This window comes from Scomber scombrus, chromosome 2, assembly GCF_963691925.1.
Source record: "Scomber scombrus chromosome 2, fScoSco1.1, whole genome shotgun sequence".
Lineage (NCBI taxonomy): Eukaryota > Metazoa > Chordata > Actinopteri > Scombriformes > Scombridae > Scomber > Scomber scombrus.
The window spans coordinates 36,593,308-36,621,141 of NC_084971.1; the positions used below are offsets into that span (position 1 = coordinate 36,593,308).

Here is a 27,834-nt window from a genome sequence, read left to right on the forward strand (position 1 = left end):
GCTGTCAGAGGCCGACCTGATCCCCGACGCCATGCCGCCTCAGGCTCTGTTCCACGGTGAGCTCACATCTGATTCCTCTTTAACCAAATAAACCTCACGTGATATGTTAGGTTAGGTTTCCTTCTTTCCTTCCTTCCTTCCTTCCTTCCTTCCGTCTGTCCCTCTTCTCTCCCTCCTCTCTTTCTTTCCTTCCTCTCTCTTTCCTCCCTTCCTTCTGTCCTACCTTCCTCCCTCCCTCCTTCTTTCCTTCTTTCCTTCCTGCCTTCCTTCTTTCCTCCCTCCCTCCTTCTCTCTTTCTTTCCTCCGTCCTTTCTTCCTTCCTTCCTTCCTCCCTCTTTTCCTTCCTTCTTTCCCCCTTCCTTCCTCCCTCCATCCTTTCCTTCCTTCTTCCTCCCTTCCTTCCTTCCTCCCTCCTTTCCTTCCTTCTTCCTTTCTTCCATCCTTCCTTCCTTCTTCCTCCCTTCCTTCCTTGACTCGAGGACAACAGGAGGGTTAAAACATGAATTACATTTCTTCAAACAAAGCTTAAGTCAGTAGCAGTGACTTTTAAACACGACAAAGTAAAATAAATTAACAATTTAAGTTCTCATAACAAACTAAAAGCATAAATGTCAGTTACTTGATTTCAACTATTCACATGTAAAGGTTTCTCTGGTCAGACCTACTTTAGATCAGCAGTATGAGACCCTTGAACTAAAATGAGTTTAACCTTCCTGATGTAAATGCGGATGGTTCTCTCTGCTGCCTCCAGATGATGAGGAGATGGAGGCGGAGGGGATGATCGACCCGGGGATGGAGTACATCCCTCCTCCCAGCTCCAACCTCGTTGCTCGTAAGAAGCTCCGCACAGCTCCTCCGCACATCAAACGTGAAGCCGACAGCGAGGACGATGAAGGCCGAGAGCGCGAGGAGTACTTTGAGGAGCCGATGGGCCGAGGCGAGGGTCCGTCTCTCTCTGCCGGGGGGTGTGTTGGTGCCGGAGGCCCCGAGAGGAGGAGGATAACTCACTCTGAGAAAGCAGACGGAGCAGGCGCCTCCCAGAGTCCTCGGCACTCCCCCCTCAGCCTCTACGAGGAGAGGATGCTGCTGCGCCGGCTGGACGCTTGCCCCCTGGCTTTGGCCGTCACTCCGCAGGCCAAACGCCTCCACAGGAAGCTGCTGGTCCGCCAGGCCAAGAGGCAGAGAGGGCTCCCCCTGCTGGACATCGACCGGGCGGTCAGCGCCACGCTCAGCCTGGTGGGAGGCATTTACGGCGCCCAGGAGGCAGGAACCATGATGGGAGCTGGACTCTTGGGGAAATACTGCACCAACAGCCAGGAGCTGCGAATCCTCGATCGCTTCCAGGTACCTTCAGCGTTCATCTGAGTTATTTTGTCTGTTAAGATAGTTAACCCTCCTGTTGTCCTCGAGTCAAGGAAGGAAAGAAGGGAGGAAGGAAGGATGGAAGGGAGGAAGAAGGAAGGAAAGGAGAAAGGAAGGAAGGAATAAGGAAGGAAGGTAGGAGGGAGGGAGGGAGGAAAGAAGGTAGGAGGGAGGGAGGGAGGAAAGAAGGAAGGAGGGAGGGAGGGAAAAAGGAAAAGAGGAAGGGAGGAAGGATGGAAAAAAGGACAGAGGAAAGAAGGGAGGAAGGAAGGAAAGAAGGAAGGAAGGAAAGAAGGTGGTAGGAAAAAGAGAGGAAAGAACTAAAGAGAGAAGGAGGGAGGTAGGGAGAAAAGGAAAGAAGGACAGAGGAAAGAAGGAAGGGAGGAAGGAAGGAAAAAAGGTGGGAGGGAGGAAAAAGAGAGGAAGGAACTAAAGAGAGAAGGAGGGAGGAAGGACAGATGGAAGGAAGGAAAGAAGGAAGGGAGGAAAGAAGGAACAGTCAAAACAGACGGCGTCAATTTGACCCGGGAGGACGACACGAAGGTTAATAAAGTTTATCTATATCATGCCTTTCATGGATATTAGCCGCAAAGTGCTTCACATAGGCAACATTAACAACAATTGCCAATAACAAGACAGAAAAGCTCATGAAGGCATCTCTAAATGTCAAAGATAGACCGTTTACAATGAACCCTGATACAGAAGCTGGAACCAGAGGATGTTGGCATGACAGCCGCTCTCAAACAGGAAACCCTGGTTGAATCTCTGACAGGATCTTCTTATAAAGACTGTGTGTTTCTGTGTGCAGACCAAACTGTCCAGCAGGAGAGGCATCCAGCTGCAAACAGTGTCCTTCTGGCATCGGCTAATGGGAGCAGAAGGCAGTTTGGACCTGAGTATCAAGAGTCCGTATACCTCCCGCATCCTGAAACCCTTCATCAGGTAAAGAGATTCCTTAAACCTTTAAACCCTTCATCAGGTAAAGAGATTCCTTAAACCTTTAAACCCTTCATCAGGTAAAGAGATTCTTTAGACCCTACATCAGGTAAAGAGATTGCTTAAACCCTACATCAGGTAAAGAGATTCCTTAAACCCCTTCATCGGGTAAAGAGATTCCTTAAACCCCTTCATCGGGTAAAGAGATTCCTTAAACCCTTCATCCGATAAAGAGATTCCTTAAACCCTACATCGGGTAAAGAGATTCCTTAAACCTTACATCGGGTAAAGAGATTCCTTAAACCCTTGATCAGGTAAAGAGATTGCTTAAACCCTACATCCGATAAAGAGATTCCTTAAACCCTACATCGGGTAAAGAGATTCCTTAAACCCTTGATCAGGTAAAGAGATTGCTTAAACCCTACATCGGGTAAAGAGATTCCTTAAACCCTTCATCGGGTAAAGAGATTCTTTAGACCCTACATCAGGTAAAGAGATTCCTTAAACCCTTCATCGGGTAAAGAGATTCCTTAAACCCTACATCAGGTAAAGAGATTCCTTAAACCCTACATCGGGTAAAGAGATTCCTTAAACCCTTCATCGGGTAAAGAGATTCCTTAAACCTTACATCAGGTAAAGAGATTCCTTAAACCCTACATCGGGTAAAGAGACTCCTTAAACCCTTCATCAGGTAAAGAGATTCTTTAGACCCTACATCAGGTAAAGAGATTCCTTAAACCCTACATCAGGTAAAGAGATTCCTTAAAGTAAGTATTACAGTAGTATTAGTAGTACTACAGTATCATTACAATCCTGCGTCGGTGTTCCAGGAGGGATTTTGAGAACCGTCCGGTGAAGCTGCGGCTGCTGGCAGAGATCAGAGCTTACCCCCACAGGAAGGATCCTGATTGGCTCCCTGAACCCGAAGCCTCCATCGACTACTGCTACGTGCGGCCGAACCACATCCCCTCCGTCAACGCCATGTGTCACGACAGCTTCTGGCCAGGTAGCACCAGCTAACACACACTCTGACTTGCTTATATATGATGAATCCATCCATACATGAATGTGAGTCTAAAGCAACCCCCCCCCCTCAGGTGTGGACCTGTCAGAGTGCCTGCAGTACCCGGACTTCAGCGTGGTCGTCCTCTATAAGAAGGTGGTGGTGGGCTTTGGCTTCATGGTTCCGGACGTGAAGTACAACGAGGCTTACATCTCCTTCCTGCTGGTCCATCCTGAGTGGAGGAGAGCCGGCATCGGCACCTTCATGATCTACCATCTCATCCAGGTCTGTGAGGGTTATGGTTGGGCTCCACTATGGTTGCTAGGTTACCAGGGTTATGGTTGTGCTCCACTATGGTTGCTAGGTTACCAGGGTTAGGGTTAGGCTCCACTACGGTTGCTAGGTTACCAGGTTTAGGCTCCACTATGGTTGCTAGGTTACCAGGGTTAGGGTTAGGCTCCACTATGGTTGCTAGGTTACCAGGGTTAGGGTTTGGCTCCACTATGGTTGCTAGGTTACCAGGTTTAGGCTCCACTATGGTTGCTAGATTACCAGGTTTAGGCTCCACTATGGTTGCTAGGTTACCAGGGTTAGGGTTAGGCTCCACTATGGTTGCTAGGTTACCAGGGTTATGGTTAGGCTCCACTATGGTTGCTAGGTTACCAGGGTTATGGTTAGGCTCCACTATGGTTGCAAGGTTACCACTATCTTAACCTGAACCCCACATAATGTAAACATCAGACCTCTGCAGACCTGCAGTAGTAATAGGAATAGTGGTTGTAGTACAGTAGCTGTTATACAGCAGTAGTAGTATTACAGTAGTAGTATTATAGTAGTACAGTAGTAGTATTAGTAGTAGTAGTACAGTAGTAGTAGTAGTACAGTAGTAGTAGTACAGTAGTAGTAGTAGTACAGTAGTAGTATTAGTAGTAGTAGTATAGTAGTAGTATTAGTAGTAGTAGTACAGTAGTAGTAGTACAGTAGTAGTATTAGTAGTATTTCTTTGATTGAAAATGAGATTGTGAAGCTTCATGTTGATGTTGGAGCGTTGTGATGAATGTGACTTCCTGTTGGGATTCAGTACGCTGGGTTCTGGGTTCAGTGTTCTGGGTTCAGGGTTCTGGGTTCTGGGTTCATGGTTCAGACTCCTGCTGACGGTCCTGTGTGTGTTTCAGACCTGCATGGGTAAAGACGTCACGCTGCACGTGTCGGCCAGTAATCCCGCCATGCTGCTGTACCAGAAGTTTGGCTTCAAAGCGGAGGAGTACATCCTGGACTTTTATGATAAATACTATCCTGTTGACAGCACCGAGTGCCGCCACGCCTTCTTCCTCCGGCTGCGACGCTGAAACCACGACACTCCGTCACCCGAGTTCCCCTGCAGGACCTGCTGACTCCACTGCAGCACAGTGCCTTGCTCAAAGGCTCCTGGACTGTAGCTGCAGAGGGAGGAGACGATTCTCTGCTCAGATTCATTCAGCTCCGACTGACACCAGCGTCACTGTGTGTTCATTAAATAGTGACTGTTGGTGCTTTCAGGAATCAACAACCAACAAACTTCACAGTATTCAACAGTCTCAGCTTTGTTCTTCAGAACCAGAAGCTCTACATTTGATCACATGTTCAGTTCTGCCTGTAAATGTTTCCACTGATGACCGTTTCATTTTCGTCTCATGTGGTTCAGTTTTTCCTGTTCTGTTGTAAAAAGCTTGTCTAAATAAATGAAGTAATTTCTCATTCCTTCAGTCAGCAGTCTGCAGTTTGTCCAGCAGGGGGAGCCGTAGCTCACATCTGCAGGCAGCAACAGTTCAAACCTAAAGATATATTAAAATAGTGTGAAAATATGTATTCATAGAGCATTTATTAGCATTAAAGACTCAACACAAACTCATACTGTAACATTTTACTTTATTTTTGTCAACAGTACAAACAGGAGAACACAGGAAGTGTTTCATACATAAGTTTGCAGAATACACACGTTTAAAAATTAAAATGAAATGTGAGGATCAGTTTCAGTCTGACAGGTTAAACCTTGTTTCATTCATTCTCATAACAACAATCATCAGGAGCATGTGAGAGGACTGCATGACTCAGACTCAGCAGCATTCATCAACAGCTTCCTGCATGTATTTACATGTGTGTTACCATGGCGACAGGAAACATTTAGACCAACATGTTTAATCTGACTATAACTTTTATATCATTAACACGAACAGTCTGTCGCCTCCCTGTGATGCTGCTCATCTTCCTGTTGCAGGTACAGGTGCTCAATTTGGTCAGTAGTGATGTCATCACTCTTCAAATAAAGATGACGTTAGTTTGAGTCAGAAAACGTCCAGGTTCAGTTTGGGTTTTCCCAGTTTGCCCAGTAAGTCTCGTCCCATCCTGGCAGCGAGCAGCGTCACCATGACGTCACAGCCGGAGCTCAGCGCCACGTCATACACCGTCTGACCGGCGGCGTTCCTCCGACTCAGGCCGGCCTTACAGCTGCAACACAAACAGCTGGTGGGTGTGATGTCATCATGACACATGATGATGTCATGTGTGACAGATAAAACACCTGGCGTCCTCAGAAGTTTCTCTCTAACCTCCGATAACCTGATATCTCTGAGGAGCAAAGAGCAAAGCTGGATGCTCCGGTAACAAGATGAAATAAGATCAACTATTTCATCCATGAAAAAAGGGAAATCGCCTCAGTTGGATATTATTAAATATTATAAAGAATACATTAACATACTGGCTCCCGTTTAACATAAAGTATATATGGAAGCATTCGAAATAGGATCTTTTGCTAATACATTTAAATAATGCCTTAATCACACCCTTCCAACTTCAAACCTGTAAGCCGGCTTTGTTACGGGACCAGCTGTAGGCCTGTTTCTGTTCTGTTCATCTGGGCATATTTACTGTCTCTGGTCATTTCAGATCCTGCTATCACCTCATTCCCCTCACCTGTGTTTCCCCTCACCTTCCCACAGCTGGGCCTCATCATCATTAGCTCTCCCCTTTATAAACTGCTAAACTGCCTCTTTTCTGTTGTTCCCGGTCCGATCGTCTGTCTTCATGCCTCGTCTTTGTCCTGCCCGTTCGGCTCTACCTGCCGCTCCCCTAAAAACGTGCTGGAGCTGTTTTTGGACCCTTTTTGTGTTTAGTTAGATTTTAGTTTGAAGTTTAGTTTTTTTGGGTTGTGTCTTCGGACACTTGAACCTTTTGCATCTGACTCGTGCTTTTGGGTCCAGCATTTTCCGCACCACGACATGCCTGGGCTAGACTGTAAGATATTAACAAAGACGCTAGCATCGAGATCGGAGAAGGTGCTGCTGGACGTCATAAATGGTGACCAAGTAGGTTTCATCAGTTGACTTCAGCATCTTCTACATATAAACCGCAGTAATCCTGCACCTCTCTCTAGATGCTGAGAAGGCCTTTGACCGTGTGAATGGGGTTTTTCTCATGGCAGCTCTTTCTACATTTGGGTTTGGGTCTGGTTTCTGCCACTGGGTGAAAGAGCTCTACTCCAACCCAAGAGCAGCTGTTCTCACTAATGGGGAGATATCTCATTTTTTCGGCCTGTCAAGGAGAACCAGACAGGGCTGCTCCCTCTCCTCCTTATTATTCATGATAGTTCTCGAACCTTTGGCTTTAGCAGGTAGATCAGAGGTGAAACTTAAAGGTGTGCATGCTGCTGGTAGAGAACATTAGTTATTAATGTGTGCAGATGACATCTTAGCTGTAATAGCAGAACCTGCTGATTCATTACCAGGGTTACTTGAATGTATTAACTCATATTCTGAGCTATTACAAGATAAACTGGCATCAGTCAGAAGGAAAGCCTCTCAAGTGATATTACTTTATTTAATTTCAAACCCTCAGCCATGAAATACCTGGAGGTTCAGTTAAATCCAAACCTGGAGGAAATAATGCTCTTGAATATAGAAACACTCCTACAGAAGATAGAAACTAATGTGGAAAAGTAAAGCTCACTTTATGGGGGAAAGTTAATGTGATAAACATGGTTGTTGCCCCGCAATTCAATTATGTTTCCTTGATGCTTCCTGTTGACATTCCACCAATATTGTTTACAAATTTTGATAATATCATCAAAACTTTTCTTTGGGATAAGAAAAGACAAAGGATTAATATATATTAATATAATACTATATTAATGTTTGTTACCTGAGCAGGACCTCGGCACACTGCAGGCCTGCAGAGCCCAGAGCTGCAGCTTCATGCAGAGCAGTGTTCTTCATCCTGAGGAAGACGAGGATTACATCACATTCAACATTTATTGCACAGACACACTGTAGTTCCAACAAGTATTTTACAGCTAAATTAAAACTGTTGCAGCTTTTAACTGAGACTTCACTGTCAATGAGGAAACACAGTTTGAATCCACAGTGCGGCTCCTCGTCTGATAATCGTTCCTGTTCTTTAAACACAACAAGCTCCACTCTGGAATCAGACTTCCTTGTTCCTTCCCTTCAGATCTACAGATTGTAGATGGGTGTAACCAACATGTGACGCAGCACACAGCTGGCAGGCTGCATTCAGCAGGATCACAGATTTAGTATCAGCAAGTGATACTCAGTCGTTGCCTCTGAGAGCTGAAATGGCGCAGAAAGATCAGCTGGACCAAGAAACTTTCTGTTGTTCGATCTGTCTGGATCTACTGAAGGATCCGGTGACTACTACCTGTGGACACAGCTACTGTATGAGCTGTATTAAATCACACTGGGATGGAGAGGATCAGAGGAAGATCTACAGCTGCCCTCAGTGCAGAGAGGCCTTCACACCGAGGCCTGTCCTGAAGAAAAACACCATGTTAGCAGATTTAGTGGAGCAGCTGAAGAAGACTGGACTCCAAGCTGCTCCTGCTGATCACTGCTATGCTGGACCTGAAGATGTGGCCTGTGATGTCTGCACTGGGAGGAAGTTGAAAGCTTCCAAGTCCTGTCTGCAGTGTCTGATCTCTTACTGTGAGAATCACCTCCAGCCTCACTTTGAATCAACCAAATTAAAGAAACACAAGCTGGTGGAGCCCTCAGAGAAGCTCCAGGAGAACATCTGCTCTCGTCATGATGAGGTGATGAAGATGTTCTGCCGTACAGATCAGCAGATTATCTGTTATCTCTGCTCTGTGGAGGATCATAAAGGCCACGACACAGTCTCAGCTGCAGCAGAAAGGACTGAGAGGCAGAGAGAGCTCGAGGTGAGTCGACTAAACATCCAGCAGAGAATCCAGGACAGAGAGAAAGATGTGAAGCTGCTTCAACAGGAGGTGGAGGCCGCCAGTCTCTCTGCTGATAAAGCAGTGGAGGACAGTGAGAAGATCTTCACTCAGCTGATCCGTCTCCTCCAGGAAAGAAGCTCTGATGTGAAGCAGCAGATCAGATCCCAGCAGGAAACTGAAGTGAGTCGAGTCAAAGAGCTTCAGGAGAAGCTGCAGCAGGAGATCACTGAGCTGAAGAGGAAAGACGCTGAACTGAAGCAGCTCTCACACACAGAGGATCACAACCAGTTTCTACACAACTACCCCTCAGTGTCACAACTCAGTGAACCTGCAGACTCATCCAGCATCAATATCCGTCCTCTGAGATACTTTGAGGATGTGACAGCAGCTGTGTCAGAGCTCAGAGATCTACTACAGGACATCCTGAGGGACAAATGGACAAACATCTCACTGACAAGGACTGAAGTGAAGGTTTCACGGTCAGAACCAGAACCAGAGCCCAAGACCAGAGCTGAGTTATTACAATATTCAAGTGAAATCACTCTGGATCCAAACACAACAAACACACGGTTGTTATTATCTGAGGGGAACAGAAAAGCAGAACGAACAACTAAATCCCAGCTCTGTTCTAGTCACACAGACAGATTCACTGATGCATGTCAGGTGCTGAGTAGAGAGAGTCTGACTGGACGTTGTTACTGGGAGGTGGAGTGCAGAGGAGGATCAGTTTGTGTAGCTGTCGCATACGAGAATATCAGCAGAGCAGGAAGTGAATGTAGATTTGGATATAATGACAAATCTTGGTCTTTAGTTTGTGGCACCAACAGTTATACATTTTGGTTTGACAACATCTTTACTCCCGTCTCAGGTCCTGTTTCCTCCAGAGTCGGAGTGTACCTGGATCACAGAGCAGGTATTCTGTCCTTCTACAGCGTCTCTGAAATCATGACTCTCCTCCACAGAGTCCAGACCACATTCACTCAGCCTCTCTATGCTGGACTTTATCTTCATATTAATGGATCCACAGCTGAGTTGTGTAAAGTGAAATAGACAGAAGTCATTTCAGACTTCATGTGTCAGATGTTGTAATTCTTCATGTTTTTGTCTCCATGTTTCTGAGCTGCTCAGAGATCAGCTGACATGCTAATATGGATATTCAACACTTTATTAACTTTATGTATATGTCGTTTATATTATCAGTTTCTTTAAATGTGACTTTTTACTGTGTGTTTTTATCCATGGAGGCTCTCACTGCTCATCACCATGTTTTTAACCTTCACTGACATTTCTTCAGATGAAAATGTGAACTTCTCTTTGTTCTAAATGTTAGTTTCATGTTTGTATTGATGTATTTGTGTCTGTTGTTTCTTAAACAGAGAAAACAGCAGAACTTCCTTCATCAGATATTTTGTTCTCATCACTTTGTAAATAAAGAAATGTTCAATCAAACTGTAATGATCATGATAATAATCATTAATGATGTTCTTGTACATAGCTGACATTCTGGGTTAAACTAACTGACTGTGTGGATGAAGTCAATCTGAACATGAAATCATTGATCACACTTTACTGATTGGATGTGTGAACAATCTGAAGCTTCAATAATCAATAAAGATGATTTTTATCAACAGTGATCAAAGTGTTTTCTTCCACAAATATATTTTATTATTTAGCGCACTTTCCCACTTTGTCCAGGTTCCCTGCTGTCGGAGTCCCACGCTCTGCTCAATCGCTCTTCCTCCACACCAGCTCGGACCTCTTCCTGGAGTAGATTGTGTCTCTCCTTGCCCTGGGTCTTCCTGACTTGGGTCTTTGGGAAGTAACCCAAGCCTGCTCTGCCAGACGCCAAGGTGCCCACTAGTGCCTTCTGTCTAAAGCATGATTCTGTGACCTCCACAGCCTTGTCCGCCCTCCATTTCCTTCCTGGCATAACCTCAATACCAGCTGATGACATTTTGCAGTACCTGGAGTCCCTGTACTGTAGGGCTTCTCTTGTGCGCACTACCTTGAATCCTTCAGTAAGGCCACTGAATTGTAGCTATTGTAGCTGCAGGGTGTTACTCGTCCCATACAGGGCTGCGCTGGAGAGGCTGCGAAGAAAGCCAATGATCTTCCTTTCAAGGGACTCCACAGTTGTCATAGGGACTGCATAGATCAGGAGTGGCCACAGGACTCGGGGCAGGATGGAATGCTGGTAGACCCAGGCTTTAAATCTACCAGGTAGGCCAGACTTGTCAACCTTGGTAAGCCAAGTGCCGAGCTGTTGCGTGGACTTCTGGATGGCGACGGTGTCTTTCAGGCTTGAGTCAAAGAGCTTCCCCAAACTCTTGACCAGCTGCTCTGTGATGGATGGTATGACAGTTCCTGATATTGAAAACCGGAACTTGTCAGTCACCTTACCCTTCTTCAACACCATGGACCTTGACTTTGAGGGCTTAAAACTCATCCTTGCCCAGGTGATGAGATTCTCAAGTCCTTGTAGGATCCACCTGCTCCCTGGGACCGATGTTGTCGTGATGGTGAGGTCTTCCATGTATGCTCTTATCGGGGGCTGTTAAGTCGACTGTCAGCATCTCCTTTAGCTGTTGCTTGGATGATGCTGGACACATCCTGGTCAAACTGCAGCCACTCGCTCCGTTTGCTGGCTGGGGGCCACTTAATCCGCTGCTGTGGAACTACTCTGGCTCTGGTACCCGGAGGGACTGGGCTCTGTGGGTTGCCTCCTGACCAGGCTCCTCCTGCGTCTCACCAGGTCCGGGACCTGAGCGTTGTACCTCACTCCCCCGCTTCAAACATTTCATTCTGGCCTGGTGGATTCTTAGGCCGTGTTGGTTCTTGCATAGCTTTCCGCCATTGCATGCTATGCTCGTAGTCAAACCGTTTGCTTGAGTCGTTAACCTTTGGTCCGTCCAATTGGGGATCTCATCCTCCCCCCCTCTTGGGATCTCCTGGGGGTATAACTCTTTAGGGCTTTCCGTAGCTTTTTTGGGTTCTTTCTCACGAAAGACACAGGCTGGGGTGCTAACCCAGACTGTCCCGGGTGCCGTCTTTCCGAGCTGTCGACTGTCTCTCCAGTAGTCGCCAAACTGTTCTTGGTTGTCACATAGTCTATTCCTAGGAGTCACTGGCTGAGCCAGACTTTAAGTTACTAGAAACATCTCCTGGATGCGCTGGGACGCATTAGTTAAGTTATTAATTAATGAATAATAAATTGTCTCCTTACTGTCCGGACTGCTGGTTGATGTCGGCGCCTCGCTGCACCAGAACAGGAAGGATGTCATGGTGACCGTTTACCACGGCAACAGCCAGCGCGTGTCGGCCATCGCTCCCGCAGCAGGACGGGTCAGCTCCCTGGTGGGTAACAACAAACACGCCAGTCAGAGTTAACCTCAGGTGAGCTGCTGATCGACCGAAGAGGCTCGTACCTGATCCAGGATCTGCTGGACGACGCTGATCTGAGCTCGACCTGGACCAAGCTCCCTTAGCAGCTGACCGTCCTTCACCTGCAGCCAGGACAACCAATCACAGACCAGACTCATTCTTTTACATTCAGTTTACATTTTAAATCCCAGAAAACAAACAGAAATTAACCTGAGCAACTTTAAATGTTTCTTACTGGAGGTTTGGGCGCTGCGCTCCGTTTGGAGGATTTCATCAGAGCAGTCAGATCACTTCCTGTCAGACACACAGATAAAACCACAGACTGATGGATCACATGTTTTATATGTCATGTCATAATTTTACAAGTTTTAACAGATGTTTGATCTAATGACTCCTTTAAACATCAGCTCACATGATGAGCTCAGATGTTGAACTACTTTTGAAAATCTGCATTAAATGTGTAAAAATCCTCACACTGTCCTGATCTATAACTGGGATTATAAACCAATGTAAGTAGTTTTACACATTAATGTTCTTCATCATAAGTTCAGTCATTGATTATTGGTCTGTGATGCAATAGAAAATTTAATTATTTCCCATCATTCGAAAGATTAACCCTAACTGCCCTGGAAATGATCCAGAAACAGATTTCATAAAGGCACAAAAGCTGAACCTGTATGATGTTCACTGCTCTAAACTTTCTCTGAGTGTATAAATGTGACTCTCGGGTCGATTCTAATTCATTTTTCATGCAGCTTTTATGATGAATGAATGTTGTTCATGTTGATCTGTGTGTGCTGTGAGTTCTTACTGCTGCTGTCGGCACGTCGCTCTGTCACACTGCTCAGAGTCTCAGACCGACCAGAAGGTAAAACACCGTCACCTGCTGGTCCGACACTTTCAGGATCCACCTGAGACCAAACAAACATCAGTGAGTCACGACTCCACTCGTCAAGTTTTCCTCCTGAACTTATTTTTCTGCCATGAGTTGAGTCACAGCTCAGGTTTCATTAGTCTGACCTGTTTTTCTTCCCGCCTGGCCGACACGAAGCTGACGGTCAGACTGACTTCGTAGCGATCTTCCTGAATCACAGCAGAAACCATCTGAGGGAGGTAGGAACACAACATCTCATGTGACACCCATGAATCAATCAATCAATCAATCAATCAATCAATCCATCTTTATTTATATAGCACCAAAGTTATCTCAAGGCACTTTACACACAGAGCAGGTCTAGACCAGGCGGGGAGTTCTGGTCCTCTGAAATGAGGCCAACGTGGAAGTAACTTAAAACTGCATTCTATCAAAAGGCCACCAGGGGGCGACCGTTTTGGTGTCAAAATGACTTCCGTCTCTATACAAGTCAATGGAGAATTCACCAACTTCTCACTTGATTTCTAACCTCAGTAAACGTTTTCAAAATGTGTTTATGGTCTCAATCGCTAGTTTAAAGCCTTCTTCAATGCAATATGATGTTCATTTGGGACATTTTGGCCTCCCTGATTTTATATGTGACGATAAAGCAGGGTATGCATTAGGGCGTGGCTACGTCGTGATTGACAGGTTGGATGCTCCTCCTGATGCCCATATAAGTAGAATCCCTGTTTTTATTTTTCCTGAAATTTTCACGATGGCGCTGCTCAGATCCGATACTATTGGCCTCCGAGCAGCAGTCCACAAACCAATGGGTGACGTCACGGATGTTACCGTACTCTTTAAATTTAGAACTGCAGTGCTGCCAACACTTAGGTGATTCTGATGCTTGACTAGATGAAACTGTTTAAAAACCAAGTCTGAACTATTGAGGTACAGGTGAGGTACAGGTGAGGTGGAGGTGAGGTACAGGTGAGGTGGAGGTGAGGTACAGGTGAGGTGTGTTGTACCCGGCCCATGCGAGGTTCTCCCAGCAGAGCCCTGAAGGGGGCGTTGTTCTGGGCGTAGCTCCTCAGGTGAGCACAAACATGATCCAACTGCTTCCTCCAGTAACCTGAAAAAGAGAAGAAGAGAGAAGAATCACTGCTGCTGTAGGACTTTACCTCGGCCCGGTGTGATGGTGGATAGCAGTATTATCAGTAGTAGTATCAGTAGTACTATCAGTAGTATCAGTAGTAGTATCAGTAGTATCAGTAGTACCAGTAGTACTATCAGTAGTATCAGTAGTAGTATCAGTAGTATCAGTAGTACCAGTAGTACTATCAGTAGTATTATCAGTAGTAGTATTAGTTGTACTATCAGTAGTACTATCAGTAGTATCAGTAGTAGTATTAATTGTAGTATTAGTAGTACTATCAGTAGTACTTTACCTCGGCCCGGGCTGACGGGGGTCAGCAGCGGTTGGCGGTCTCTGGGAACCTGCTGCCTGCTGAGCTGTAGCGCCTTCTGCTGCTCCTTCCTGTGGAGCTCGGTGGCTGATGGGAAATAGAGTCCTACGGTCTGCGTGTGCTGCTCGGCGGTGGACGGGGGTGATGTCACGGCGGGGGCGGGGCCAGAGGAGGGCGTGGCCTGCCAGGTGGCATCATGAGAAGTGGAGGCTGAAGCCTGCAGAGGACTCCGCTGGTTAACATGATAGAAGGTGGATTAGACTAAGCTCTGCATTTATCTTTAGTTCTAGCTAACTATGCGTACTGTCTATATATTGTTTATACATACAGGCTGCTAGTTTTTAAACATATCTGATGATATGAAGCAAAAACTTGTAGGCGACTAAATTAACCTTCATGTCGTCCTCCCGGGTCAAATTGACCCCATCTGTTTTGACTGTTCCTTCTTTCCTCCCTGCCTTCCTTCCGTCTGTCCTTCCTCCCTCCTTCTCTCTTTCTTTCCTCCCCTCTACCTTCGTTCCTTCCTCCCTCCCTCCTTCCCCCCTCCTTTCCTTCCTTCCTCCCTCCTTTCCTTCTTTCCTCCCTCCTTCCCTTCCTTCTTCCCTCCTTTCCTCCCTCATTTCCTTCCTTCCTTCCTCGCTCCTTCCCCCCTCCTTCCCTTCCTTCTTCCTTCCTTCCTCCCTCTTTCCCTTCCTTCCTTCCTCCCTCTTTCCCTTCCTTCCTTCATCCCTTCTTCCGTCCTTCCTGCCGCCTTTCCTTCCTTCTTCCCTCCTTTCCTCCCTCCTTCCTTCCTTCCTTCCTTCCCTTCCTTCCTTCCTAAAAACTATTGTCTCAGATTTCAGTGTGAACTAATGCAGATTATAAAGGAACTAGGAACATTAATATATATGTTCCATTTTCATTTGAGTACAATATCTAAAAATACAAAATAATAAAAAATCACCACATAGCCACGCCCTAATGCATACCCTGCTTTATCGTCACATATAAAATCAGGGAGGCCGAAGTTGGTGAATTCTCCATTGACTTGTATAGAGACGGAAGTCCTTTTGACACCAAAACGGTCGCCCCCTGGTGGCCTTTTCATAGAATGCAGTTTTAATTTACTTCCTCGTTGGCCTCATTTTAGAGGACTGGAACTCCCCGCCTGGTTTTAACAAGGAAACATCTTTCATAATGATTTCAGGTGTTGATATAATCTATTGGGTTCAGATGTAAATATGGTAAACAAGTCAGAATTGCATAAACTGTCCCACATGACCCAGATGCTACCTATAAAGCCTGTGATGTGCTGTTGGCTGTATAATGTACCTGTTTGTTGGTGGCGCCCCCTGCTGGCCGGGTGGTGCTGCTGCAGGATGTGGGGGGGGCCGGTGCTTCCAGGAAAACACCGCAGGCGGCGCAGTAGAAGGCATACGGGTGTCCGCTCGCTCCACATCGCCAACACATCACATAGCTGGCTGCATGACCGGGCTGACGACACATATCACATCACTACAAGTCCCAGAATGCATCACACCACACATTAGTTTGGCACCAATGCATCAACCACAGATTCACCAGCTAGCGACCAGGACTGTTTAATCTTATTATCAATGTCCAGGTGTTGTTTTGATTCAACGCTGTTCATTGATTTTAACTATTGTACAACCTCACTGCTAAGATGATGTTAGTATGTTTCACACGTTACAGCAAGTCTAACCTCTTCATCTGGAACCTTTAGCCTTAAACAAAGACAGCACACATGGTTTCAAGACACCATTTGGTTATATTTATTAAGTTAATTATTAACCATTCATTATTCATTACATTTTGCAGCAATAGCAAACCTCCTGAGTAACTAACTAACCCTCTCTGTAGCATTAGAAATACCACATATTCAATGCAATCTAGTCAAACTCTCAGGATTAAATATTAAATTAAACAGTGAGCCATCAGCCCTTTGACACACCGCTGTCATCCTCTATCTGTTACTGCATCTCAGTGCTCGTTAAAAACTGGCTAAGCAGACTTACTCATGTAAACTTGCATCTGTTATTCCCCCATACTGCAGAACACAACATCTGGTTAGACTACTGACCCAGCTACACTAACAAAGCGTCTGCCACACAACACCACAGCCAACCACACTGTTAGTTAGTTGTACTCGACAGTTGCTTAGTTTGTGGACAGACCCAGATGTTGTTTTCAGGTTGATCAGCTGTGTGTGATGATGTCATGTGTGATGTCATGTGTGATGTCATGTGTGATGTCATGTGTGTTGTCATGCGTGATGTCAGGTGTATTGTCATGTGTGATGTCATGTGTGTTGTCATGTGTGTTGTCATGTGTTGTCATGTGTGATGTCATGTGTGATGTCAGGTGTGATGTCATGTGTGATGTCATGTGTGATGTCATGCGTGATGTCAGGTGTGATGTCATGTGTGATGTCATGTGTGATGTCAGATGTGATGTCATGTGTGATGTCATGTGTGATGTCATGTGTGTTGTCATGTGTGATGTCATGTGTGAGCTCATGTGTGATGTCGTGTGTGATGTCAGATGTGATGTCATGTGTGATGTCATGTGTGATGTCATGTGTGATGTCATGTGTGTTGTCATGTGTGATGTCATGTGTGATGTCAGATGTGATGTCATGCGTGATGTCATGTGTGATGTCATGCGTGTTCACCTTAGAGCCGCACCAGTCGCAGTATCTGGCGTCACTGCTGTTTACACGTTTACATCTGGAGCAGGACAACATCCTGCAGTCTGCTGACGGGACAGAGGGGGCGCTGTTACCAACACGCACCTGCAGCAACAGTACGGAGGACAGAAAAAGCCAACATTAAAAATTACTGCATAAATAAATATAAATATAAATATGTATTTATATAAATACAAAAATAATGAGGAAGAATATGTAAAAATGTATAAAAACTGAAATATGTGTGTGTGTGTGTGTGTGTGTGTGCAGATGTTACCGGCTGCAGGCGGCTCTCACAGGTCAAACATCTGGAGATGTGAGCTGGATTTCCACCTCCGCAGCAAACACACACCACATGATCCTATACAGTAAATACACACACACACACACACACACAGACACACACACACACACACACAAACACACAGGGTCAGGGTTAATAATGTACAGTGGGCGTCTCTGTAAAATACAACTTTTATATACAGGTATATAATATAAAAATAAACATTATAACAAAACTTTTATCACAAAACAAATCATTAAAAGTTTTAGTTTAACAAGAAAATAACAAAATTGGTGTGTGTGTGTGTAGTGTGTGTGTAGTGTGTGTGTGTGTGTGTGTAGTGTGTGTGTATGTGTAGTGTGTGTGTGTGTGTAGTGTGCGCATGTGTGTGTGTGTGTGTGTGTAGTGTGTGTGTGTGTGTGTAGTGTGTGTGTGTGTGTGTGTGTGTGTGTGTGTAGTGTGTGTGTGTGTGTGTGTGTACCTGCAGTCGGAGGCTGGACTGTGGTTGTAGCTGTTGACGGATCGAGGCTTCACAGATCAAACAGGTCTCAGTGTTCACAGGAACCACAGTGTGACAGAACACACAGCGCAGCGTCTGACAACCACACACACACACACACACACACACACACACACACAGTATGACATCACACCGGCACGTCACCGTTAAACCAATCAGAACTCTAATAATAAGACTGAGATGTTCAGGTGAGATGTTCAGGTGAGGTGATGTTCAGGTGTATCTCAGATGTTCAGGTGTATCTGAGATGTTCAGGTGTATGTGCAGTACCTGTCCCCCCTCAGCAGGGGGAAGTCTGTGTTCAGGTAACGGAGGAACAATGGCGCCACACTGAGCACAGAACCGAGCGAAAGGATCCGAAGGACGAGGACTCAAACACTGAACGCACCTGAACAGAGGGTTAAGGTTAAGGTTAGGACCGACAGGTTAAAGATGGAAGGAAGGAAGGGAAGGAAGGAAGGAAGGGATGGAGGAAGGAAGGAAGGGAGGAAAGGAGGAAGGAAGGAAGGAACAGTCAAAACAGACGGGGTCAATTTGACCCGGGAGGACGACAGGAAGGTTAAACCTGTTAACTGTCAGTTCTTACCGCAGGAAGTCCGTCTCTTTCTGTATTCGGGTCGTCTGTGTGCTGCTCGGCTGCTTCAATATGCCCGAACTCTGACAGACAGGAAACAACAGAATAAACAGAAGTCAGTAGTTTGCAGCAGTTTGCAGCAGTTTGCAGCAGAGATCTGTTAGTCTGACAGAACCGGGCCAGTTTACCACAGACTGGGAACGCTCCGAGGAACCAGTTTGGGCGGCAGTCGCAGATCCAAGTCGACTCTTCAGGAAACGAGGACCTGAGTGAGGAGAAGTGGATCCTAACGTCCTCGGCTCTGCAGACAGACGACAGTTAATATAACAGTTATAGTTCAGAGATGATAACCCTTTTATTAACCCTCCTGTTGTCCTCGAGTCAAGGATGGAAGGGAGGAAGGAAGGATGGAAGGGAGGAAAGGAAGGGAGGGAGGGAAAAAAAAGGAAGGAAAGGAAGGGAGGAAGAAGGAAGGAAAGGAGGGAGGAAGGAAGGAAGGAAGGAAGGAAAGAGGGAAAGAAGGAACAGTCAAATCAGATGGGGTCAATTTGACCCGGGAGGACGACAGGAAGGTTAAATCAACTTTCAGCTCGATATTAAAATATGAGGGAGGAGTTGGACATGTTCATTGCAGGAAATCAGTTCTTTGAAGGTGTTTTTCTTCATTTTGATGTATTTGTGCAAAGTTAAGCTGAACACATCTTATCCTGGTTTGTTTCTCTTCACTCAGAATATTTACTTCTTCATGCAGCACAAACTGAACATATAGAATCAGACCTGGAAGCCTCAGGGACGAAGCGGCAGCCGAAGTTCCTTCAGACGGCTGAAATGAAAACAACACGACTGATGAATTTCTGTGTTTAAAACTGAAAACTGAGTGTTTGTTTCACTTTAAGTCATCGGGACGTTAACGCTGTTAGCATGTATGTCCTCTGCAGGGGCTGATGGGAAATGTAGTCTTACCTGCTGGTCGCTCCGCAGGAAGTTCTCCTCGTCCTCCTTCCTGCTGATTGAATCCACAAGTTCAACAGAGAAAACCTTCGTCACCGTGGAGCTTTCTCTGCCGTCGCTGCGGCAACGATGCGGGAAAGGTCAGAGGTCAAAGGTCAGAAATGATCTTAATCATGGTGAACATTACAACCAAATCACACTAAATCCAAACACCAGCAGCTCTAAAGCTCACTGATAGATATGTAGATCTTTAGCTTTCATTCTACTAAAATACAAATATTTGTGTGGCAGCTCTTCAGTAAAAAAAGAAAGAAATTGCAATCAATAAATAAAGATAAAAAGACACTAAAACACATTATATTTCTGTTATTTAGTGAATGGCATCACGTGTCGGACTGTTTCTTAAACGTTAAATTCAAACCAAACAAGGTCTTCGATGTCGCTAACTTCCTGTTAGCTCTCTGCTTGAATGGAGATAAAATAATGTAATCGAGCCGCTCTTCTAGACTTTCCAAATGTTATCGGACCGAGTGGATCAAATTTTGACAGAGGAACATAGACCGTATATATAAAGGACGTAACATCCGTGACGTCACCCATTGGTTTGTGGACTGCTGCTCGGAGGCCAATAGTATCGGATCTGAGCAGCGCCATCGTGAACATTTCAGGTGCATGCTGGGAAAAATAAAAACAGGGATTCTACTTATATGGGCATCAGGAGGAGCATGAGGCGCCCTCCTGAACCTGTGAACCAATCAACCTGTCAATCACCACGTAGCCACGCCCTAATGCATACCCTGCTTTATCGTCACATATAAAATCAGGGAGGCCAAAATGTCCCAAATGAACATCATACTGCATTGAAGAAGGCTTTAAACTAGCGATTGAGACCATAAACACATTTTTAAAACGTTTACTGAGGTTAGAAATCAAGTGAGAAGTTGGTGAATTCTCCATTGACTTGTATAGAGACGGAAGTCCTTTTGACACCAAAACGGTCGCCCCCTGGTGGCCTTTTGATAGAATGCAGTTTTAAGTTACTTCCGCGTTGGCCTCATTTCAGAGGACCAGAACTCCCCGCCTGCAGAGGAACGAGCCGATTCTCTGAGGTTGTGTAACGCAGGTTTACTGACGAGTGTTTGTGTAATTATTGTCGCAGCCAGCAGGGGGAGACAAACATCCTGCAGCTTTAACTTTAACATCACAGTGTTTTCTGCTTTGGACGGATCACAGACACGAGAGTTGTGTTCATTAAATGTTAAACTATTCCTTTTAAGTTGGTTTTTGCCGTTATTTGATTGTTGCAGAGGGACAAGAAAGACGGTTGGAGACAGACGGAGACTCAACATGCAGTCAACATCCGCTGTGGTTCATCACTGTAGGAGCATTTGTACCAGTGATGTGTCATTAAAACTAACATCGACCTCCATGATGTCTTGCTGCATTGAGTCACTGAGCTGTGTAGTCTACTTTCAGCCACTAAGAGGAGCTCTAAGCTTCTTGTGTTGAAGTAGAACCTGAAACACAGAGTGAATTTTTGCCCTCGGCTACTTTGACTCGGTAGTAAGTTAGTCTGCTAGCTAGCTAACCTGGAGGGAACATGATGGTAGTAAGTTATCCTGCTAGCTAGCTGACTGGAGGGAACATGATGGTAGTAAGTTATCCTGCTAGCTAGCTGACTGGAGGGAACATGATGGTAGTAAGTTATCCTGCTAGCTAGCTGACTGGAGGGAACATGATGGTAGTAAGTTATCCTGCTAGCTAGCTGACTGGAGGGAACATGATGGTAGTAAGTTATCCTGCTAGCTAGCTGACTGGAGGGAACATGATGCAGGCGAAGACACACAAAAGTCCAGCGTGGTTTAAAAGCTTCCAGAAAGTAAAGGATAATGTTGTCAGGTGTGAAATATGTGGAGCAGAGTTGAGCTATGGTGGCTTCACATGGACAAAAAGCTCACCTGTCTGTATCTCAGGATGGGTCTAACTGTGACCTCCATGATGTCTTGCTGCATTGAGTCACTGAGCTGTGTAGTCTACGTTCAGCCACTAGGAGGAGCTCTAAGTAGAACTTGACTCTGCTGCCCTCGGCTACTCTGACTCGGTAGTGAGTTGGCCTGTAGCAGCCTAATTTAGCCCGTCTTTAATGTAATAAATCAGGGGGGCCAAACATGCGGCCCGTGGGCCAGAACCGGCCCACTTTCCTTCCTTCCTTCCTGTCTTCTTTTCCTTCTTTCCTTCCTTCTCTTCCTTCCTTCCATCTGTCCTTGCTCCCTTTCTTCCTTCTTCCTTTTCTTCCATATTTCTTTCATGTTCTCTTGTCCTTCCTTCCTTCCTTCCTTCCTTCCATCTGTCCTTGCTGGTAATAAGCCAGGGGGTCAAACATGCGACCCAGAACAGGCCCACTTTCCTTCCTTCCTTCCTGTCTTCTCTTCCTTCCTTCCATCTGTCCTTGCTCCCTTTCTTCCTTCTTCCCTTTCTTCCATATTTCTTACATGTTCTCTTTTCCTTCCTTCCACCTGTTATATTTTTAAGGGTCTTTAAGCCTGTAAGATTTATTCTTTTAATTAATGTGTTTGTGTAAAGAGATGAAGGCTGATTATCATTTAAGTTAATACAAGTTTGTGCAGTTTAAGCTTGTTGTTTGTTATTTTTGACACTTTATCTATTTAGCTCTGTGAATGTTGACATGCAGCTAATATTCGTCTGTTACCCTCCATGAAAAAAAGCACATCCCTAATTTGTACATTTCTGTATTGGTACTTTTACAGATCAGAATACTTCCTCCTCTGTGTGTAACCCCCCTTGTGATGTCACAGTGTTTTGCAGGTGAGCAGTTACCTGGTGACAGCGAGCGCTTTGACAGCCACCCGACCAGCAGGCAGCAGGATCGGCTCGCTGTACTTCCTGCTGCCCGCTGAGCCTCGCTGCATCGCCGCCGGCTTCGAGCCATCCAGAGTATAAAAGATCTGCACTGCTGGAGTATCTGCAGGGATGGAAACACCTGTCACACACACACCTGGTGACATCACAGCTGCACAGCCAATCAGAGGGCAGGGTGATGGTGGTTACCTGACTGAATGGATACAGGTGTGTCGGTGTCGATGTGGTTCTTTGATCCGTGAGTCTGCAGCTGGATGATGGGAATGATGAGCGGAGCCGCCACCGCTCCTGCTGTCATGACGACGACTGCCTGTCAATCAATCAATCAATCAATCAATCAATCAATCAATCAATCAATCAATCAGTCAGGTCAGAGTCTGTATTTGTCATTAAAGTATTACAATAAAAGTACTGCAGTATTATGAGTGATGTAGTTAAAGTATTACAGTAAAAGTACTGCAGTATTATGAGTGATGTAGTATGCAGTATTACAGTAAAAGTACTGCAGTATTATGAGTGATGTAGTATGCAGTATTACAGTATAATGAGTATTATATATATATTATTTCTTACTTGGATCAATCAGCGCCTCCGTTGTCAGCAGCCGTTTACACGCGTCACCATGGCAACGAGGACTGCCTTTGGAGCGCTCGTTTTAAACGCGCTGAGTAACGGAGGAGGGCGGGGAGGATAGAAACCATAGGAGAGAGTAATACCCGCTCCGCCGGGCTGCCCCGGTGTTAGTAGATAACTCCAGGAAAATGTAAATATGAATGTTTAAAAAGTGTTATTTAGTATTTATTGTTGTACTTTATACTGTGTTGTGTGTGACATAGTTGTTGTTTTTAACCTTTTAACCCATTCTGACCTTTAATAAATACAAACTTTTTACTTTTTCTTGAATATGAATCACGTATTATTATTATTTTCTAAACAGGCAGTTTTCTGGCCGCTCCCGTCTGCAACTGCCTTTTGAGGACCCCGGACTGGCATGACAACATTAGCTCCGATGCTAACATGCTAACGGGCTAACATGCTAACCGACGGTAAACTACAGACAGTAAACTACAGACAGTAAACTACAGACAGTAAACTACAGACAGGGTTAGCTTATAATCATGTCTGAGGTTCGGGTGAAGAAGGAGAGCATCACTGATATCGCTCAGATAGAAAACAGGTGAGTTTATTATTAACGAGACTCTGTTTACATTCTGTCATATTTAAAGTTTAACCGGGTTATAATCTGACACACACTGGACTAAACCCGGATATAAACACGTGATCTGAACACAGGTGATGTTAGTAATAATTCGGCTTATATGCAGAACACTGAGGTTATTGATTTTAACCAGAAAACCAACATTTTCCCTGTTTTACTGCCTAATTCTGTTACTGATGAAACCTTAAAAACCCAGAGTCTCTGTTCATACATGAGTTAACTAAAAATGTGATTAAAAAATTAAAAGCGTGAAGTTCCTTTGATGGAAGCTGGATTTTTATAGTAAATTATTTACTGGGTAAATGTTTGTTTATTAAAGGTTTGAGGAATGAAAGCTTAGAGTATCTCCTTTAAAATGATACCACACACAATATTATTTACTCTTGATAAATATCTTGAATATGAGTCTAAACCAGGATAAACACCAGAGTCTAAAATGCATTTTAACTTCAGCAGCTGATAACTGTGATACAGATGTGACTCAGGAATCAAACCAAAATATCATCTGCACACTTGGATCCTTTCTGGACTATTTAACACTTATTCTATCACACAGTAAACTGATAAAGTTTTTCATTTGATATTCAGTGTGTAATAATAACAGATCAGCTGATACACTGCAGGAAGTTTGTGTTAAACAAACAATTAGGATGAATATGAAACAGATTATTTCCTGTGAGTATTTCATTGCGTCACAGATTAGTTTTTATATGTTCAGGAACTTTTAATATAATCCTGTGTATGTTTTAAATAGTAACTAACACGCGTATATTCTTCTCTGTGAGGTAGTTGTTTTAATGAATCCTGTGTTTTTTCTTCAGTAACAATCTGAACTTCATAACATTTACTTCCAGCTGTTTTTTTTCCTTCATTAAATGCTGTAAAAACACTCCTATAACCAGTAATGCTTGTGACCCCCTGGTGGAGCTCTGACGGCCCTGAGTGGGGTCGGGAGCCTCATGTTGAGCACCTGGTGTGTGTGTGTTGCAGGATCAAAGAGCTGTGTGTGCAGTTTCCTCACGGCATCACAGACGCCGTGATCCAGAACGACATGCCTCACCTGGAGCCGCAGCAGAGAGCCATGGCCATCAACAAGCTGCTGTCATTGGTCAGTCTGATGATGATGTCACTCTGTCTCATGTTGATGTCACTGTGTCTCATGATGATGTCACTGTGTCTGATGATGTCACTGTGTCTCCTGACGATGTCACTGTGTCTGATGATGTCACTGTGTCTCATGATGATGTCACTGTGTCTCCTGACGATGTCACTGTGTCTCATGATGATATCACTGTGTCTCATGATGATGTCACTGCTACTACAAGTTGCCGTGGTAACTGACCTGTTACTTTACTTGTTGTTTACCTGTTGGTGTTTACTTGTTCCAGGGTCTGCTGGACCTGCTGAGGAACAGCTCGGGGCTGCTGTACAGGATGAAGGACGCTCAGAGTACCAGGTAAACTCAGCTCAGTGTCTCCCCCTGCAGGCAGACTGAGGTACAGCGCTGTACTGTCAGTGTCTCCCCCTGCAGGCAGACTGAGGTACAGCTCTGTACTCAGTGTCTCCCCCTGCAGGCAGACTGATGTACAGCTCTGTACTCAGTGTCTCCCCCTGCAGGCAGACTGTAGTACAGCTCTGTACTGTCAGTGTCTCCCCCTGCAGGCAGACTGAGGTACAGCTCTGTACTGTCAGTGTCTCCCCCTGCAGGCAGACTGAGGTACAGCTCAGTACTCAGTGTCTCCCCCTGCAGGCAGACTGAGGTACAGCGCTGTACCGTCAGTGTCTCCCCCTGCAGGCAGACTGAGGTACAGCGCTGTACCGTCAGTGTCTCCTCCTGATCATCAGTTTACAGATGTTCTAAAACTGTTTTCATTTGTTTCTTTGTGAAGTTGAAGCTCCGTCGCTGACTGTAGATTAACTGAATGTTTTTAACTGTGTGACAGTAAGATGAAAGGCTCAGATAATCAGGAGAAGCTGGTCTACCAGATCATCGAGGACGCAGGAAACAAGGGTAGGAGCTGCAGCAGCACACGCTAACCACACAGTAAACACAGTAAACACGTTAAGCACACGCGTGTTCTCCTGCTGCAGGGATCTGGAGCAGAGATATCCGCTTTAAGAGCAACCTTCCTCTGACGGAGATCAATAAGATTCTGAAGAACCTGGAGAGTAAAAAACTCATCAAAGCTGTGAAGTCTGTGGCGGTGAGTTCAGGCGTCTCTCAGATTAACGGAAACGTGAACTCTGACTCCTGCTGACGGCTCCGTGTTTCCTCTGCAGGCGTCCAAGAAGAAAGTTTACATGCTGTACAACGTGCAGCCGGACCGCTCGGTGACCGGCGGAGCCTGGTACAGCGACCAGGACTTCGAGTCCGAGTTCGTAGAAGTTCTGAACCAGCAGTGCTTCAAGTTCCTGCAGAGCAAGGTACCCAAAACTCATCAGGAGGGGGGGGGGGTTGAACTCTAGTAACCCTGTGTCTGGTTCTGGTTGAACTATAGTAACCCTGGTTCTGCTTCTGGTTGAACTATAGTAACCCTGCTTCTGGTTCTAGTTGAACTATAGTAACCCTGGTTCTGGTTCTGGTTGAACTATAGTAACCCTGCTTCTGGTTCTAGTTGAACTATAGTAACCCTGGTTCTGCTTCTGGTTGAACTATAGTAACCCTGGTTCTGCTTCTGGTTGAACTATAGTAACCCTGGTTCTGGTTCTGTGTTCAGGCTGAAGCGGCGCGGGACAGTAAGCAGAGTCCGATGGTTCAGAGGAACAGCTCCTTCGCCACATCACACGAAGTCTGGAAATACATCTGTGAGCTGGGAATCAGTAAGGTGAGTATTGATCCGAGGTTATTGATATCAGTCAGTAAGGTGATCCGAGGTTATTGATATCAGCACCATTATTGACCTGATTCCTGATCAGTTCTTTATGTATAAAACAGTCTGACTTACGAAGGTTTTCAGTGACGTTGCATCAGTTTTATTATCTCCACTGTTTATCAATGAGCTGCTGATCAATGAGCTACTGATCAATATGAAACAGAACTTATAAATGATCAATGAATGAATGAATCTGAGCTGAAGATAAACAAACAGCTGAAGTTCAGTTTCTGCTCCGTCAACATGCCTGAACACACAGTTCAGACAGTTCAGAACTGATCTGTTTAGATTGATTGATTGACAGCTGTGTGATTGATTGATTGATTGATTGACAGCTGTGTGATTGATTGATTGATTGACAGCTGTGTGATTGATTGATTGATTGACAGGTGGACCTGTCGATGGACGACATCGAGACGATCTTGAACACGCTGATCTACGACGGGAAGGTGGAGATGACGATCATCGCAGCGAAGGAGGGAACGGTCGGCAGCGTTGACGGACAGATGAAACTCTACCGAGGCGTGAACGCCGTCATCCAGCCCACCGGCCTCGTTAAGACGCCCTGCGGCATCTGCCCGGTAACACGCACCACATGTTTAACCCCCCGTTCATAGAAAGCATCAATAGTCGGTCTGACTGATCAATAAATGTGATTAAAGCTTGATTCATGTCTCAGAGAGCAGAGAGAGTGACCACTAAACATCTCCTATCACACAATATCATGTTTTACCTCAGACATGAAAATATAACATAGTAATAATGATTGAAATGTCTCTTTCCGGTAGTTTTGACTCTCTTTAGTCACTCCATCTCATAGTTACCATGGTAACTAGATGGCAGCTGTCACTCAAACTAACTGTAGGTTGTCTTTAGTCAATTTAAGTCTCTTTTTAGTCATGTTTTCATCTCTTTTTGGTGGTTAAATGTTATTTTATGTAAAGGTAAATGAGCAGAGCTTTATGGAGCTGTGGGGTTTATTGTAGAACCATTAGAGCCATCAGTCTTCACTGCTACATCATAACATTACATCCTCATAACTACTATCTTATTAAAACTATTAACTATTCATTTCACTGAAACACATGGCAATAGATACGGAGATAATCTGACCCAGAACAGCCTCAATGGACAAACATCTGGAGCATCTATCAGGATAAATCAATATTGTGGTGTTTTTTCAGCTGTTAAATGGATGTAAGGGGTTAATCACCAGCTGCTCTCTGACTGGCTGGTCTCTGACTGGCTGCTCTCTGATTGGCTGGTCTCTGACTGGCTGTCTGTCTGACTGGCTGCTCTCTGATTGGCTGTCTCTCTGCAGGTGTTTGATGACTGTCAGGAAGGAGGAGAGATCTCTCCGTCTAACTGCATCTACATGAGCGAGTGGCTCGACTTCTGACTGCTGCTCCTCTCGTCTCTTTTCTCTGTGATGAAAAGTTTATTTCAGCCATCTGTTGAGCATCGGCTTTATTTTGTATTTATCACAAAGTTTAATAAACATGGAAACATGCAGCTGCTGGCTTCTCGTGCTCTTTATTCATCTGAGTCCACTGTTGTTTAACCCTTTACCTGCTGCTGTTTATCACTGCTGTTCATATTCTGACTATCAGTCAT

General features: G+C 45.2%; 3 protein-coding genes across 3 annotated transcripts in view; 2 read left to right on the forward strand and 1 right to left on the reverse strand.

Moving 5' to 3' along the window:
• The window catches only part of kat14 (lysine acetyltransferase 14), an 8,082-nt gene extending 3,041 nt beyond the window's left edge, over positions 1-5,041 (forward strand). Inside the window, 6 exon segments of the mRNA XM_062438647.1 lie at positions 1-56; positions 752-1,344; positions 2,171-2,304; positions 3,129-3,304; positions 3,396-3,586; positions 4,477-5,041. The exon segment at positions 1-56 is cut by the window's left edge and continues 379 nt beyond it. Coding sequence (XP_062294631.1) covers positions 1-56; positions 752-1,344; positions 2,171-2,304; positions 3,129-3,304; positions 3,396-3,586; positions 4,477-4,650 — 1,324 coding nt within the window. The 3' untranslated portion in view covers positions 4,651-5,041.
• Positions 5,042-5,625: 584 nt separating this feature from the next.
• On the reverse strand, positions 5,626-22,426 carry dzank1 (double zinc ribbon and ankyrin repeat domains 1). The gene is made up of 20 exons (XM_062426942.1): positions 22,318-22,426; positions 22,087-22,231; positions 19,261-19,366; positions 19,075-19,120; positions 18,486-18,598; positions 18,310-18,380; positions 17,994-18,111; positions 17,685-17,798; positions 17,198-17,281; positions 16,906-17,025; positions 15,612-15,707; positions 14,217-14,451; positions 13,797-13,900; positions 12,933-13,016; positions 12,724-12,823; positions 12,148-12,206; positions 11,957-12,034; positions 11,755-11,882; positions 7,478-7,552; positions 5,626-5,788 (listed from the first exon to the last, which is right to left on the reverse strand). The coding sequence occupies exons 1-20, from the start codon at positions 22,424-22,426 to the stop codon at positions 5,626-5,628; spliced, it is 2,148 nt and encodes a 715-aa protein (XP_062282926.1).
• A 689-nt stretch (positions 22,427-23,115) lies between these two features.
• Positions 23,116-27,709, forward strand: polr3f (polymerase (RNA) III (DNA directed) polypeptide F). The gene is made up of 9 exons (XM_062439361.1): positions 23,116-23,305; positions 24,338-24,455; positions 24,736-24,803; positions 25,291-25,358; positions 25,439-25,551; positions 25,628-25,771; positions 26,065-26,172; positions 26,610-26,801; positions 27,542-27,709. The coding sequence occupies exons 1-9, from the start codon at positions 23,247-23,249 to the stop codon at positions 27,617-27,619; spliced, it is 948 nt and encodes a 315-aa protein (XP_062295345.1). The 5' UTR covers positions 23,116-23,246; the 3' UTR covers positions 27,620-27,709.
• The last annotated feature ends 125 nt before the right edge of the window (positions 27,710-27,834 follow it).